At 49.6% G+C, this 15,375-nt stretch overlaps 1 protein-coding gene across 1 annotated transcript in view; it reads left to right on the top strand.

The window, feature by feature from the left end:
- WWC3 (WWC family member 3) overlaps window positions 1-15,375 on the top strand; it is a 118,364-nt gene that overhangs the window by 86,246 nt on the left and 16,743 nt on the right. The window contains exons 9-11 of the mRNA XM_041741010.1: window positions 5,027-5,269; window positions 8,318-8,407; window positions 9,398-9,963. Of these exons, the coding sequence (XP_041596944.1) occupies window positions 5,027-5,269; window positions 8,318-8,407; window positions 9,398-9,963 (899 nt within the window). The remainder of the gene's footprint in view (window positions 1-5,026; window positions 5,270-8,317; window positions 8,408-9,397; window positions 9,964-15,375) is intronic.

Here is a 15,375-nt window from a genome sequence, read left to right on the forward strand (position 1 = left end):
TCCTGCTTTTCATTTAAAGAAGTCACTCTCTAAAGCTCTGGATGCTCAAAGGGGACACGGCATGAGGGCACGGAGGGGTTTGGGGGTGTTAGTAGATCCTGCCTACACCACACATTCTAGATTCAGACTTCTCGAATTTTCCTTTAGGATAGAGAGCTGAGCCAAATGGACACCAGTTTATTGATATTTAATTCAATCAGCTGCAGTGATTTTTATCTATCTGGCCTAGATCTCAGCTGAGATTTTCTTGAACTTTTGCTTTTCACTTACATGGGTTTTTGCAAAAAGAAAACTCAGGAGAGAAAAATACAAAGTATCAAATTTGTAGCTGAGATTAAAATCTGAAGGCACAAGTGTCTAAGCTGACTCCATGCCCTGGAATGTGGCATTGGGGTCCGTCATGTCCCATAACCAGATGGGACCATGGCTTGCCTGGAGTTTCGTTTCTCTTTCAGAAAGCAACCGTATTTTAGGAACTTGCAAAAATATAGTAGGCTGCAGAATTTAGGTATAAATTCCAATAATTAAGGATTATGTTGGATATATAAAATATACCTCAAAATGTTATATTAAAAGTACATTTCTAAAAATAAAAATGCAAATCACATTTAGGATTTCCATGTGAATTGTGAGGGGCTCAGAAGCTTTTGCAGCATAAATGCAGGTTTCCATTCATGGTTTAATGGTGCCTGGTTTATAATAGAAAACGTGTTTGGGGAAAAATAGGGAAAAATAATTCATATTTTATTTCTGTCTGCATTAGACCTGTTCAAGGAACAGAATTTGGAGATCACATAATAAATATGAAACCTGAATGCTTGAATGAGGGTTTGCTCTCATTTCTTCTCTATCCTGAGCACAGGGACATATATTTTAAAGCTTTTAAAGGCATTTGTGAGAGATTATATATCGGCCATAAAATGTATTACCTATCAAAAATTAATATCAATACAGATTAAAGTTGACTAATAGGAAAAAAAAAAAGCCCTCACCAATTTTAAGTTGCTCTCAGTTTTCGTTAAAAATGACCTTGGGAAAGTTTCTTTTTTGCAAACTTTAATCATGACCTTGCTTTGCTTTCATGTATTTAATTTCACCCAAATGATGTTTCAGTGGGCAGTGGGGCGGGGGAGGCTTTCTAGAGATTGTTTTTCTCATATTGTACAGAATTAGAATAATAGTACTTGCCAGAGTGGGGCTCCGGCCTTCGGCTCAGCCGTGTGGTGTAGATGTAGAAGAAGGGGCGCTGTACCTCTATGTCTGTGCTTAGCCTTAGGTGCCAAGTCTGTTCCCTTCAGTAAACCTAATGCACGAAGCATACTCCTCGCAGATGGCTTGTTTCTAGGCCAGCAGCACAGTAGACGAGGCATACTGCGTCAGAGGTAAAGCCGTCTTGTCTGTCCCTTGGTGAGTGCACAAGAAATCATCGAAGGAATCCTTCGAGGGCTTTTGGCTTCCAGTGCAGACAGGCGAGACATATGTGCCACACTCTCAACCTGGCTGAGAGCAGGCCCCAGATGTCTGCGTCTGGAGTTTGGATATAGGGGAAAAAATGGCACTTGGCAATATATATTGGTATTCTTCTTGATTCATAGCTAGCTCGGAGATGACCATGCAATCATTTGCATCATTGTGCAATTTAATTATTTTAAAAAGCACTTGTCTTAAGCGTTGACATGCTCCCCTCGTGTTTAGCGCAGCTCAAACAACTTTTCCAGATGGGTCGCATGACGTCAACTTCATCCAGATTTTGTTTCTGCTACAGAGGTTGTCCCTTGCCCTATGTCTGTGCATGTTTCCCTTGTAAGCTGTACAAAGTCACAGTACTGTGCTTCACTTTGGCCCCGGTACTATTTCTCTTGTACCTTTGCTAGACAGACCTTTTGAAGAAGTTTGCCCCTTGCCTCTCTTCCTGCCTTTAATTCTTTCCTTCCCTCATTCTTTTTTCTGATAGTGGATATTACTTGAGATTTGCCCGGATAGAGTAGGATTATTTAGGGTTGGAGCTCCTGCCTCCCTCAGCAACTTGAATGCTTGTAGAGCAGCAGCTGACACACCTGGTCAGTGCACATGGAATCTGGATCACCTTCCATGTACACCTCAGAAAACTCAAAGGGAGTGCTTTTTCATTTTTTTAAAGATTTATTTATTTATTTATGATAGAGAGAGAGAGAGAGAGAGAGAGAGAGGCAGAGACACAGGAGGAGGGAGAAGCAGGCTCCATGCCGGGAGCCCGACGTGGGACTCGATCCTGCGACTCCAGGATCGTGCCCTGGGCCAAAGGCTGGCACTAAACCGCTGAGCCACACAGGGATCCCCGGGGGTGCTTTTTCAAATGTGTGTGCTTGTAGTATATATATGTGAGAATTAGTATATGTTACCAAGTAATAACGGCTAACTTTATTTTTTTGTATAAAGATTTTATTTATTTTGAGAAAGAGAGCATGTGAAAGAAAGCATGAGTGGAGGAAGGGGCAGAGGGAGAAGCAGACTCCCCACTGAGCAGGGAGCCTGATGCAGGGCTCAATCCCAGAACCCCAAGATCATGACCTGAGCCGAAGGCAGATGCTTAACCAACCTAGCCGCCCAGATGTTCCATATGGCTAACTTTAGCTGGGTTCAGAGAGACTTTCCTGAGGGTTGATCAGATAAATTAAATGAAAAATTATGAGGACACAATGGATTTGCTTAGGTTTGTTCATCTCTTTCATATTTATTCCTTACTTTTGGCTTGTCTTGATCTCCAGTAGAATGTTCCAGAAATTTCATTGGGTATAATGTCTGATTTGGCACAAACTTATTTATGGGACGACTTGGAGTATATTTTCCTTGGGCTTCAGTTATATGACTGCCATAAATTTTCATTACACTAATTAGACATAGATGGATGCTTGAGCCTGGTTGGATTCCTAACCCTGGTCAGCTGCCTCTGCCAGTAGTATTTTTCAGTGACATGATTTGGCACCATTTTCCAACACATTTTCAGGAAATTAGTTTTAAGTTGGGAAAGAACTTGCCTAATAAAGCTACTGACGTTCAGCTATTTTCTTTACCTTCTTAGGGAATTGGACTTGAGTAAAATGTGCATGTTTAAACTATAACTTGTATACTCTTTTTAAAAAAAGATTTTTTTTTTTTTGAGAGAGAGAGAGCGAGCACAGGGAAGGGAGGAGGGGCAGAGGGAGAGAGAGAAGCAGACTCCCTGCTGAGCAGGGAGCCAGATGTGATGTGGGGCTCCATCCCAGGACCCCTGAGATCATGACCTGAGCCAAAGGCAGATGTTTAACTGACTGAGCCACCAGGCACCCCTACTCTTTTTGTGTGTGTGTGTTTGTTATTGTTTTTGTTGTTGTTTTATTGGTTTGGTATCTGAAGGTGTCTTACCCAGCCCTCTAGCCAGGCTGGGTAGTCCCCAGGCTCATGTCTAGCTCAAGAGGAGCCTGAGCTGGTGCAGGGCTGGCCAACGGGCTTTAACATGAGACTGACAGCAGTTGATGGGCAGTATCTGCAAGGAAGCACAAAGAAGGATTCTGAGGTCTGGACCTAGCAGGTGGGATGCCAGCTTTGATTAGTTTGTGTGCCCTGGGCAGGGGACAGGGTAGTGTCAGGAGCCCTCCTGCCATTCCTATTTTAGTGAGGATCATTACAGTGGAACCTAATGCAAGCCCCTAAGAGCTCCATGGCCAATAAGGATGCTCCAGACCAGGCTGAGCTGCCTGAAAGCAGAGGGTTTTCAGACTTAAGTAAGCATCAGAAGTACCTGGAGTACTTGTTAAAGCCCGGATTGCCCACCCCCATCCCCAGAGTGTCACATGCAACAGCCTTCGGGTGGCACCTGAGGTTTCCATTTGTCACGAAGCTCCCACTAATGCCAAGGCTGCCGCTCAGGGACCGCACTTGGAGAGTCGCTGCCTTAGTGGATACAGGGCTATGTGCCCTTGCCCCTTCGCTGTCTTCACAACTCTCTGTGACCTCAGAGAAGTCTCTGGATTTTATTTTTTGGGCATGTATGCCAACATCTGCCGTCCACAGCACCGGGGTCAGGGCGAGTCCAGCATCCCTTGTCTGTCTGAAAACAGATAGCCCTCGTATTTAGCCTTGCTTAAACTTGGGCGGAAATCCTTCTCCTCCACCTGTGAAAGGGTGCTCTGAAAACACGAGCCACTTCCATCTTACTTCACCTGTGTTCCGCAATAGCTCAGGACGCAAAGCGATGCAGTGTGTGCACCAAGCAAGCATGCGGAGACCTAGGCACGTGGAAAGCGACCCCAGAGCCCGTATTTGACACCTGGAGGATGGTTGTGCCGATACATTTAGCGAGGCTGGCTGGTTTGCACGCCCCTGCTGAGCTCACGCCGCGGGCACGCTTAGCAGAGCCGACTCTCATGCTTTCGTGTATTTGCTGCTGTGTTTGCTCCCAGTTCATGCGTTCGGCTCTTGCTGAGCATGTGCTCTCTGCGAGGTGTTCCGAATGTCCCCATGCTCAAGGTCCCTGGTGCTGGAGAGGGCCTACCGAGCTGGAAGACGGGAGCGCCGGACTTAGGGGGGTGTCTCTCCCGTCGTGTCTGGGTGGTGTGGGCGCGAGGCGCGGCAGTGCAGGCGGGAAGCCAGAAGCGTCTCTTGCACATCCAGCACCGTGTTAAGCTACTGACGATGGGAGCCGCAGGAAGAGGAGCTGGTTCCGCCTGCCCTGGGGCGGTGCCATGCAGCAGGGCTTGGGTCTGAGACAGCACAGTGCACGGCTGTGGGAGGATGCCAGCCTTTTCATCAGTGCTTTGACACGAGGATGCCATGCTTCCTGCCCTCCCTAATCTCCTAGGCCAGGGAGGTTATGCAGAGGACCTCCACACTCTCTTTATTACCCGCAATTTCCCAATGCTTTGTTTTTGTCATTTAAGGGTCACTTGGTGCAATAATGTCAGTATTTACTTAGCAGAGTGAGTTTCTAGACTCAGTGTGATGGTGTTGAGAAGGTGTCAAGGTGATATTTTGACCTCACGGACTTTTCTGGGCCCATCTCTTGCAGAGTCTCGACTATCCAGCAGCAGCTGGCCCAGCTTGATAACGAGTCCTGGCCGGGTCTGGCCGAGGCCGACAGGGACCGGCTGCAGCTCATCAAGGAGAAGGAAGCCCTGCTCCAAGAGCTACAGCTCATCATTCAGCAGAGAAGGCCGGTGGAAGACGTGGCCCGGCTGGAGGAGGAGAGGAGGCGCCTGGAGGAGGAGATCCAGCGGGCCCGGGCCACATCTGTGCAGGGCGCCACGGAAAGGTGCGCTGGCTCCCGCGGTTTTGGGAGCATGCAGGCCTCAGCTCTGAGTGAAGAACCAGGTGGAAAAGCCAAATCGGAGAACTTGCACTGGGCAGGATCAGTCCTGAGTGTTGGTACTCGGGGATCTACTGCCTGCTGTTTTCTTGCCAAGTAGCGGGAAGGCAGGAGGTGCAGGGAGCGTGCGCCCTCTCTTCTGCGGGCGGTGCCAGCTCGGTCCTGGGCTCATGTTCAGAAGCAGGAGGGGATGGAGGGCGGGAAGATGGGAGCCCCCGGCTCAGCCCCCGCCCCTTCCCACTACCGGAGTGCTTTCCCCTTGTCTGCCCGCCAGCGGCCTGGACAGATGGGGTTTGGCAGCAGGAGGGTGGGAGGCAGGCGCTGGCACGGAGACGGAGCCCCGTGGCTTGCGACTTAGGTTTCCACCAGGAAAATCTACGCGCTCTGTTGCAGCAGGAAGCCGGCAGCCTGGCATGTGGCTGGTCTCAGATGTGCCTCTCCTCAGTCTGTGCTGGGCGCTTTGCTGGCGCCGAGGGTGTGAAGCTGGCCTAGCATCCCGAGCCCTCGTGCTCGGCCCGGTGTCTGCCCGGTTCCCGGCTCCCACTCGCCACGCATGATCAGGGGCTGTGTTGCAGGCTGGGCCGGCTTTGCACATTTCACAGCTGCCAGAAGTTTATCTGTGGGTATCAGCTGAGCTTTGGAAAGCACCCTACTCCCCAGCATTTGATAATCTACTGGACCTTGAAATCCAGTGTGGTTTTTTTTTTTTTTTAAAGATTTTATTTATTTATTCATGAGACAGAGAGAGAGAGAGAGAGAGAGAGAGAGTCAGAGACACAGGCAGAGGGAGAAGCAGGGTCAACGCAGGGAGCCCGACGCGGGACTTGATCCCGGGTCTCCAGGATCACTCCCTGGGCTAAAGGCGGCGCTAAACCGCTGAGCCACCCGGGCTGCCCAAAATCCAGTGTGTTAAAGGACCACACGCTGCATCTGTATGAGCATTCTGTACATACAGTTTAATGGTCACCTGAATTATTTCATCCATACAGATGCCCTGATACCTGTTATCTAATCACCTGTTTGTTCTCAGTATGTGATGGGGGCTATCGATGCTTGATATTCATTGTTAATAGAGGTCTGTGTGGGGACATTAGTGGCTGATGTCTGTATTGGCGGGAAGTGGTATTTGCAGAGCCCAGCTCATCAGAATAGGTGGAGTGAATTTTAGTTTGCTTAAGATGATCATGTGCCCTGTCACTTCACTCAAACAGGGAGTTTTGAGTCTGAAAGGGGCTGTGAACTGAAGTTTTCATCTGTGCTTCTGTGCCCTGGTATTCTGTTGTGGTATTCGGCCCCTCCAGAGCCTCTCCTAGGCCGCCCTGCTCAGCCCGAGCTGGGGGTGGTGGTGGAATGTGTGCCCCTGGGGCCCCAGGTGACAGCGGTCGTGCTTGCCCAGCGTGTGCACTCCAGCACATTTCCCTCCAGCAGTAATTCAACGTGGACAGGACGGCGCAGTGTCTTTACGATCTGAAGAGGGGCGTCTGGGTGGCGCAGTCAGTGTCTGGCTCTTGATTTCTGCTCAGGTCCTGACCTCAGGGCCGTGAGATCGGGCCCAGTGTTGGGCTCTGCGCTCAGTGGACAGTGAGATTCTCTCCCTCTATCCCCAGCCCCAGGCCTGTGCTTGTGCTCTCTCTCTAAATAAATAAAATTCTAAAAAGAAAAAAAAAAAAAAACCTCCTACCTGTGCTGGGTAGGAGGGGCTGGGAGTTCGTTGGGTTGGTTCTCTCTTAAGGGGGGTGGAGTCTGTCCCATGAATGCCACCTGCTTCTCAGGACCCCACACTCATGCACCCTTGACTGTTTTTGCCCTCGCCACATGGAAATGCTGGCCCACATGTGTGCTGGGGTCCCAGAATACTAATCTATGGACCCCCACGGAGCTGATGTTACCCTTGATGCCCAGGTTTAGGAACTGAGCCCGCCAGGCTCATGCAGTTGAGGGAGTCTCTTGTGGGACCAGCCCAGGAGCTGAGTCCTGTGTTGTAGAGCCCTCCCCTGGGACCGATTTGGCCCACGTGTGTCCTCCGGATCTGCCGCTAACCAGCACGGGCCCCTGAGGCAGGAGGCTTTCCCTGGGCAGGCTGGGGTGCCTTAGACCCGGTGTGGAGCCAGGACAAAGTGAGGAAGGTCGGTGTCTTAGGACTGAGATGTGCCAGCCGCTTGGCCAGTCTGCCTGTCTCGGCTCAGGGGCCCTCGTTGTGAGGTAGGAAGTCTGCGCTGGGGTAGTGAGTGTCACTGGGGGTTGGGACAGCATAAACCCTTTTCCCTGTCAAAGGACAGAGCACCTGTCTTAAGGGTGCCCACGCAGTCACACAGTAAATGCCATCGTTTGATTTATAAATAAGGACTGTTTTGTTGTGAGGCAAGCATATTCATTCAGTAACTGTTGAGCACATATAGCGTCGGCTCTGTTCTAGGCAGTGGACTTAGTGCAGTGGAGAAAGTTCATTTCAGAAATAAGAAAGAAGAAAGTGGAAAGAAGAAAAAAAATTACCTTCAACCCTGTGACAGTTGCTGTTTTATTTGTATCTAATCTTAATTCTATGGATTTTAGAATTGCATGCATTTTTGCCCAGAGCAGGGCTTAAGTGAGGGACTGATTTGTTCTAAGAAATTCCAGTAGATTGCTGTGTTGCTCTGTGTCTGAGCCCATCTTTTAGTGTAGCCTCTCATCCCTTCTGTCTGTTCACACACCTGTCCTTCCCCCCACCCCATCCGTTCACATCCCCCCATCTGTGGAGCTCCTGCAGTGGCTCAGGCACTGTACAGGGTGCTGGGGGCACAGTTTCAAGCAAGATGAAACAGCCTCTCTTATCCTGGTGTCTGTGACCCAGATGTGGTTATTAGAATTTAGTCGTTTAAAAAAAAAAAAAAAAAAGAACTTAGTCGTTGAAACCTAAATCATTTGGGGGAATTTACAGTTGAATTTCTGATTGGGAAGATCGTAAACTCACTATTTTTGAAATCCACCAATGGCCTGTTTTCTTACCTACAGGATTCTGCTTCAGGAAAAAAGAAATTGCCTCCTTATGCAGCTGGAAGAAGCCACCCGCCTCGCGTCCTATCTCCAGTCCCAGTTAAAAAGGTAGGTAACTTTGATTCTGATTTTGAGGGGAGGAGGGGCAGAGGGAGAGAGAGGATCTCAAGCAGGCTCCGCGATCTCACCACCCTGAGATCAGGACCTGAGCCGAAATCAGGAGTCAGACGCTTAAGCCGCTGAGCCATCCGGGCGCCCCTCGGAAGGTAGGTGGCTTTAGAAGAGGAAACTACCGAATTACCACGTTATAATGACGTGTCCATGAACTTCATCATCCCCTTTAGCTTGTTTCCCTCCTCCCGGCACTTAGAGCCCGAAGCACTGGCACACACAGTGGCAAGGGGCTACGCTGTATTTTTAAGAGGAGCTGCTCATGTGGGATCCGGGGAATGTGAGGAGAACCAGGTTTGGCTGCAGAATAACGATTCTGAAGTCAAGTTCGGCCAATAATTCTGTGATTGAATTAGCAGCTTCCAAAGTGTGTGTATCCATCTCCGCATGCACATGGATGGTTCTATTTTGTTGTTTTTAAAAAAATGATAGGAACATTTTTAAAGGAAGGTTGGCATGCTCAATAATAGCTTTTGTTTTCCAGTACTTACTGTATGGTGAAGCGTAATATGAAGGGCTTTCTATGTATTATTTCTTTGTCATTCCTACTACAAATGCCTCGAGGTAGAAATGATGGTCTCCCAGCCCCCAGTGACAAAGTGGGGGGGGCGGTCCTGAGGACAAATCACTTGACCCAGTGGACTCGCTGGTCCGCGTTTGAGCTGGAACTTGATGTTAGGCACGTTTCCCTGATGTTACCTACCACTCTCTACTGACACTCAGAGGGAAACGAAGGAAATATTAGTGATGGTGCCTTAGAAGTGCTCGTGAGTGGTTAAGGACGTGCTCTGGTTGGTGGCAGGATGGGGCTGGATGTCGTTCCCTCTGGAACAGACCAGGTGCTCAGCTTGGCAGTGGGGGACAGTGGGGCTCCAGCATGGGCCTTCAGGCCACACCTCGAAGAGTGTGGGGTATGTCTCGTTTCAGCCTGTCTGCCAGCACCCTGACCGTGTCTTCGGGGAGCAGTCGCGGGTCCCTGGCCTCCAGCCGGGGCTCGCTGGCCTCCAGCCGCGGGTCCTTGAGCTCAGTCAGCTTCACCGACATCTACGGCCTCCCACAGTACGACAAGCCTGACGCCGAGTGTGGCCAGCTGCTGCGCTTCGATCTCATCCCCTTCGACTCCCTGGGGCGTGATGCCCCCTTCTTGGATCCCCCGGTGCCTTCAGGCTTCTACAAGCAGAGGCGCTCCCTGGACACACCGCAGTCCTTGGCATCTCTGTCCTCGCGCTCCTCCCTGTCCTCGCTGTCCCCCCCGAGCTCCCCCTTGGACACGCCTTTCCTTCCGGCCTCCCGCGACTCGCCCTTGACCCAACTGGGGGACACTTTCGAGGTGCCCGGCCTGGGTACCCTTGACAGACTGCGGGCTCAGGCCTCTGCTTTGGGGGATGAAGACTTGCCAGGCACGGTGTCCCTTCAGCCACATGGGTTCCCCGGGGATGGGGAAGGACCTCGCGAGCGGGGACCTCAAGTGACCACTGCTCCCACGGCTGCAAGTAAGTATCGAGAAGTCCTGGGGTTTCCTCCATCCAGGGAAGAGGAGGCTCTTAGATTCGGGGAAGAGACCGTGGGCCGTTGCACTGAAGTCCGCTGGCTCTTCAGTTCCCTAGCGAGCATTAGGTTTCAGACTGTTGGCAGGGTGGGGAAGCATGCCCGCCTGTGTGCTGCGTGCTTTCCTCGTGGGGCTTGCACGCTGGGCCCGGAGAGGTCACGGAAATGGCACAGTTGTCTTTTCCCAGGTGTTCGGCCTATTATCCGAACATGCCTAATTGATGAAAACGATGGTGAGAACCGCACTCTCCCCTGGGCAGCAGCTGCTCCCAGAACCTTCCAGGGTGGGGGCCACCCAACAGCAGCAGGTGGACTGTGTCTGCCGCTGGAAATCTCTACTTCCTCTGTCCCTGTGACTTCATCTCTTCATCCTGTGTCCTTACAGTTGTCAAAGTTGTAGTTTATCAAACATGGGAATGAAAATAATTGGTGTAATTTCAAAAGACGTGCCGGTAAGCATCCGTCATTTCTACTGAAGCGATTTCTCTGGTGGTCCCCAAATCGAGCAACGTGAACTTTGTCCATCTGGTCAGTGTTAATTCAGCTTCTCCTTGGTGCCAGGCCCTGTCTGGTTGTAGCCTATATGGAAAACGGAACTCTTGTCCTAAAGAATATTCCAGCTGATGGCTTATGCGCAAGGCGGGGCCCGGGCCCTGACTCTCCTGGTACCTTGACCTTACGTGCTTTCTTGAGCCAAATTGTGGCAACTTTTAACTTCCTTAGGTTCCAGAGAGGATTGAGAGCAAGGTCTCATTCCTGGAGTTCCTGAGCTGTTATTTACAGCAGAAAGGTTTTAGCCATTCTGTGTAGGCAAACACCAGGTATTTGTATAGCTTAGTGGATCTCAACCAGGGGAGCTTTTGAACCCTGGTAGGTGCTTGTCAGTGGCTGGTTGTCACAACTGAAGGCCGCGGTAGGGAGGGGCCCCTGGCCTCTGGTGTGGGTGGGGGGTGGGAGTGGGGGCACCAGGATGCTGCTCCACATCCTGCAGCCCCAGGAGGGCTGACCCAGCCAAAATGGCAGTAGTGCTGAGGCTGAGAAGCTCTGCTCATGTGCCGGGGACTCCTTCAGCAGCAGGGGCCAGAGAGAAAACATGAGGACACAGCCAGGGTGGTGTGGTGGAAACGGCGTCAGCCTCGCAGCTTAGAGGCCCAGACTCTGCTGACTGGCTAGCTGTGTGGGCATGAGCACCGCCTGGGACTTGGCTGAGTCTTGGCTTCCCTGCCCGTGAGCAAGGCGCTCTTGATGGCTCTTCCATTCACCCCCGTTCTGTTACCCCGACTTTTCTGTATATAACCACACTGCTTGTCGTCTGTATAAGAGAATCTTAGTCCCGTTAGCACCTACACGCTGAACCAGAAATCTGGGAGGCCCTGAGGCAGTCCCGTGGCTTTTTGGCATCTGTTATTTGGGTGTCTCCTGTGTGTTTGTGAACGCACCTTTCATGTTCCCACCTCTGCTGCTTCTGTAATTCACCTGTGCAGGTGCCCTTCGTTCACTTCATTCTTCATGATCACAGGTTCAGTGCCCCCTGTGTACTCCTTTCATTCAAAAAAGAAAATACAAAATCGGGCCCAAATTACACATCCGTTGTTGCTTAAGCTGATCGCGGTCACTGCCTTGCCTCCCTGCCAGCCTGTCTTCAAAGGGTGAGACCCAAGAGTATCAGTGCCCTGAGGCCGAAAGTCCACACAGGGCTCGGGGGCCTGGGGAAAGGCAGGGTGGGAGGGAGAAGGGCTGACTCGATTTCTGATCCTGATTTCTTTTTTCTTCCCACTCTGGCTGACCGGATAATGGTTCAGACTCCTTCCGCGGGGAGGTATTTGCTTTATGCTGGGTTCAGATACTGCCACCTCGTGGTAAATTCTTGTGTGACGTTGCCTGGTGGCTCGGGTCTTTTCTTTTTTTTCTTTTATATATATATATGTTTTTATTGGAGTTTGATTTGCCAACATATAGTGTGACACCCAGTGCTCACCGTCAAGTGCCCCCCTCGGTGCCCGTCTTTTTCAACTCGAAGTAATTAGCTCGGTGAATGCGTTGGTCGTGGAGGGTGCTCGCAGAGCGCTGGGTTGGGAAACCAGCCTCAGGCATGGGCACAGGGTGACTTCTTGCCTCTCGATGTTTGGGGGAACGCTTGAGCCTAGTGTCCTCATAGCTTCACAAAGCTGGCACAGATCCTTCTAGTCCTTATGTTACTCCACCCCCCGCTTATGATGCCTGCTGTCACGTAGTTCCCTCTGACTTTCTAGTTTCCTGAGGAAGAGGACAGTTCATGTATGACCTCTGGAGAGTTTTAGAAAGATGACATTTGGGATCTCTGGGTGGCTCAGCGGTTTAGTGCCTGCCTTTGGCCCAGGGCATGATCTTGGAGTCCCGGGATCGAGTCCCGCGTTGGGCTCCCGGTGTGGGACCTGCTTCTCCCTCTGCCTGTCTCTCTCTCTCTGTGTCTATCATGAATAAATAAATAAAATTTTAAAAAAAGAAAGATGACATTTTACTAAGATAAGATTCAAGATTGCCCAAACCTACAAAGCCAGCTCTAGGAATAATTCCTTCCATTGTGTGTTAAATCAATCTGAGGACGCAGACAGTGGGAGGGGGGAGTGGGAAAATACACTCTAACCTTGAACATTTTGAATATTTTTACTATACTTTTATCTTTCTGGGATTTTATTTATTTATTTTTTGAAGATTTTATTTACTTAGTAGAGACACAGAGAGGCAGAGACACAGACAGAGGGAGAAGCAGGCTCCCTGCAGGGAGCCTGACGTGGGACCCGGGATCACGCCCTGAGCGGAAGGCAGTCAACCGCCGAACCACCCAGGTCCCTCTTTCTGGGATTTTAAAAATCAAATGTGTCAGGATGCCTGGTTGGCTCAGTCGGTGGAGCGTGCGACTCTTGATCTCGGGGCTGTGAATTCGAGCCCCACACTGGGTATAGAGGTTACTTAAAAATAAAATCTTAAAAAAAAAAAGTCAAATGTGTCATGATTTTGAAATCCTTTCCTATTTTCATTTCCCATCAGTACTCACTAATTTAAATCTGGGAAAACCTTGATTTTGTTCATCTGTTTACTGATATTTTTATTATACTCATACTCTGTTTAAAATTGTTGGCTTAAATTCTGCAGTTTTTTCACTTTGTGCTTTTCTTTTATCTCTTTTCTCATGCGGCTCGACAGAAACGTTCACTGTAAGTGACCTTGGAATCCTTCACCTCGTTGGTCAGGCAGCAGGCACGTCTTTGTGCAATGAATCAGTGTGTTTAGGATGGGGGGGTGTGGCCGAGAAGGGCAGACCGCATAGTTGTACTTTAACGTAGCTCACTAGTTACTATTATTATTAATTCAATATTAATATTTATTCTGGCTACTAAAGTTGTATAAGAACTTTTCTGAAAGCTTGCAGTACTTATTCCTCTGTATTTTTTCCCAGACTTCAGTGGCTTTCATTATTTTAGTGTATGCCAGCTGGCAGCTTTGCCCCAAATGTGACTTTCATTATATTTTTTTCCGTCAAGCAGTGTTGATTTCCTTAGGTCTCAGTGTGTGTGTATCTGTCTGTCGTGATGGAAAGACCAGAGATTTTTAAAACGCAGGTTTGGAAGATTGTTTATTCCTGCCTTCACTGGCATTGGTCCCTGTGCTCCGTCTCGCCTCGAAGCCCGAGAGCAGACGGCGGGGGGATGTAGCGTGGGATCTGCTGTGTGCTTTTCTTCACTCAGGACGACTGCTCATCATACTCCCTTCCAACAACTGCTTCCAGTTGCTCCATGAGTGCGGGGACTAAGCCTGGGAGCAGTGAGGATTCATTCCTTCATTTCCTTTTTCTCCTCGTGGACTGCCATTGCAATGAGAGAGACATTCTGTGCGGGTTGTACTATCGGGTGAACCAGAAGTGCTTAGGGTCACCGCTTGGTGTTATTTCCTTGAGGGAATGCAAGGCTGTGCCCAGGAGCTGTGCTGAGCAGCAGGGCCAGGGCCAGAGATGGGGAGCAGCTTTGTTTGCTAGAGATCCACGCAACTAACGGTTCCACCTGCAGTCCCCAGCTGGGGGGGGGGGGGAGGTTGGGGCCTCCCTTGTGGCAGGAGTGACAAGAAGAGCTGGGCTTTGAGAGTCCCTGCCTCCGGCCACCCTAGACTGGAGCCAGCTTTGTTACCTGACCCTCAGGGAGGAGCCTGTAGCTGCCCAGGCTTGGCATTGCAGACCTTTGAAAGGACAGCTTTTGTCTACATTTGAGGTGGTTAAGACCGAAGACCACAGCCCTGTATGCTGTTTAGTGTGTTCGGATTAAACTGTTGTGTGTGAATAATGGTTTAGTTGAGCGAGCTGGTCATCAGTGGACTGGATATTTCCCTCAACATAGGGATGCAGAGATGCCCAGGTTTTCACGTTCAGAACTTAGATGGCTAAAGAGAAGTGCAAAGTGGCCAGAGGGACCTGCACTGTTAACGGGAGGCATGGCGATGTCAGAGTGAGGCTCAGTTTGGGGCTCCGTGTTAAATTTCTGTATTCTAACCAAGCCTGCCACTCTGGAAAGTGTTGAGACGCCTGTGTGCACCTTCACGCTTAGCACGGGAAGATTGTATGCCTGCATTTATTGGCTTTGTGGGAAGGAACTTGTGCGGGGAAGAGCAGAGACAGTTGATGAAATGCTGAAAGGAAGAATGTTGATGCTTATTTTCGGCTCTTGATCAGAAGGGATACAAGGCAAAAATAAGCTGCCTAGTAACAGTAGCTTGCTAACCCCTGGAAAGCAATTTTGGAAGCCAGTCTGGCCCCAGGGCTGCTGCGGAGAATACCACCATCATAGGAGAGGAGCGTTTCCAAAGGCTGAGTCTGGGGTCAGCTGGGTCCTCTGACTTGAAAGTCACTGTGTCTTGTTAGGGTTTATTTGGATAATTTAAAAAAATTTTTTTTTTCTGATAAAATATATAGTATATGTTTAGTGTATGAAATACAGGAAATACCAAGCAGCATAGAGAAGGAAATGAAAAATGCCCCATGCCCCACTCGCATACATTTAGGTAACAGGCACTGTCCACATTCGGGGTAACATCTCTTCCCCGTCTTTCCTGTGTGATGGTGTCTTTCAAAGTGTGATACAAACGGGCATCCCCCCTTCATATTCTGTTCTGTGTGCTCATTAAGGAGGTGAAGAGAGATTTGTGACTGTTCAAAGAGCTTTTAAAGAAGTAGCCAGAAGTCTATTTCGTCAGTTTTTCAATATTCAAAAAGATTTTGAGTGCAACATATTCAAACATATGCATGCATATATGATGTATGCATATATAATGGCATGTCCCTGGAACACTTAGTAACTTGTATGTGGCCTAACTTAGAGTGTTCATTT

This window comes from Vulpes lagopus, chromosome X (assembly GCF_018345385.1).
Source record: "Vulpes lagopus strain Blue_001 chromosome X, ASM1834538v1, whole genome shotgun sequence".
Classification (NCBI taxonomy): domain Eukaryota; kingdom Metazoa; phylum Chordata; class Mammalia; order Carnivora; family Canidae; genus Vulpes; species Vulpes lagopus.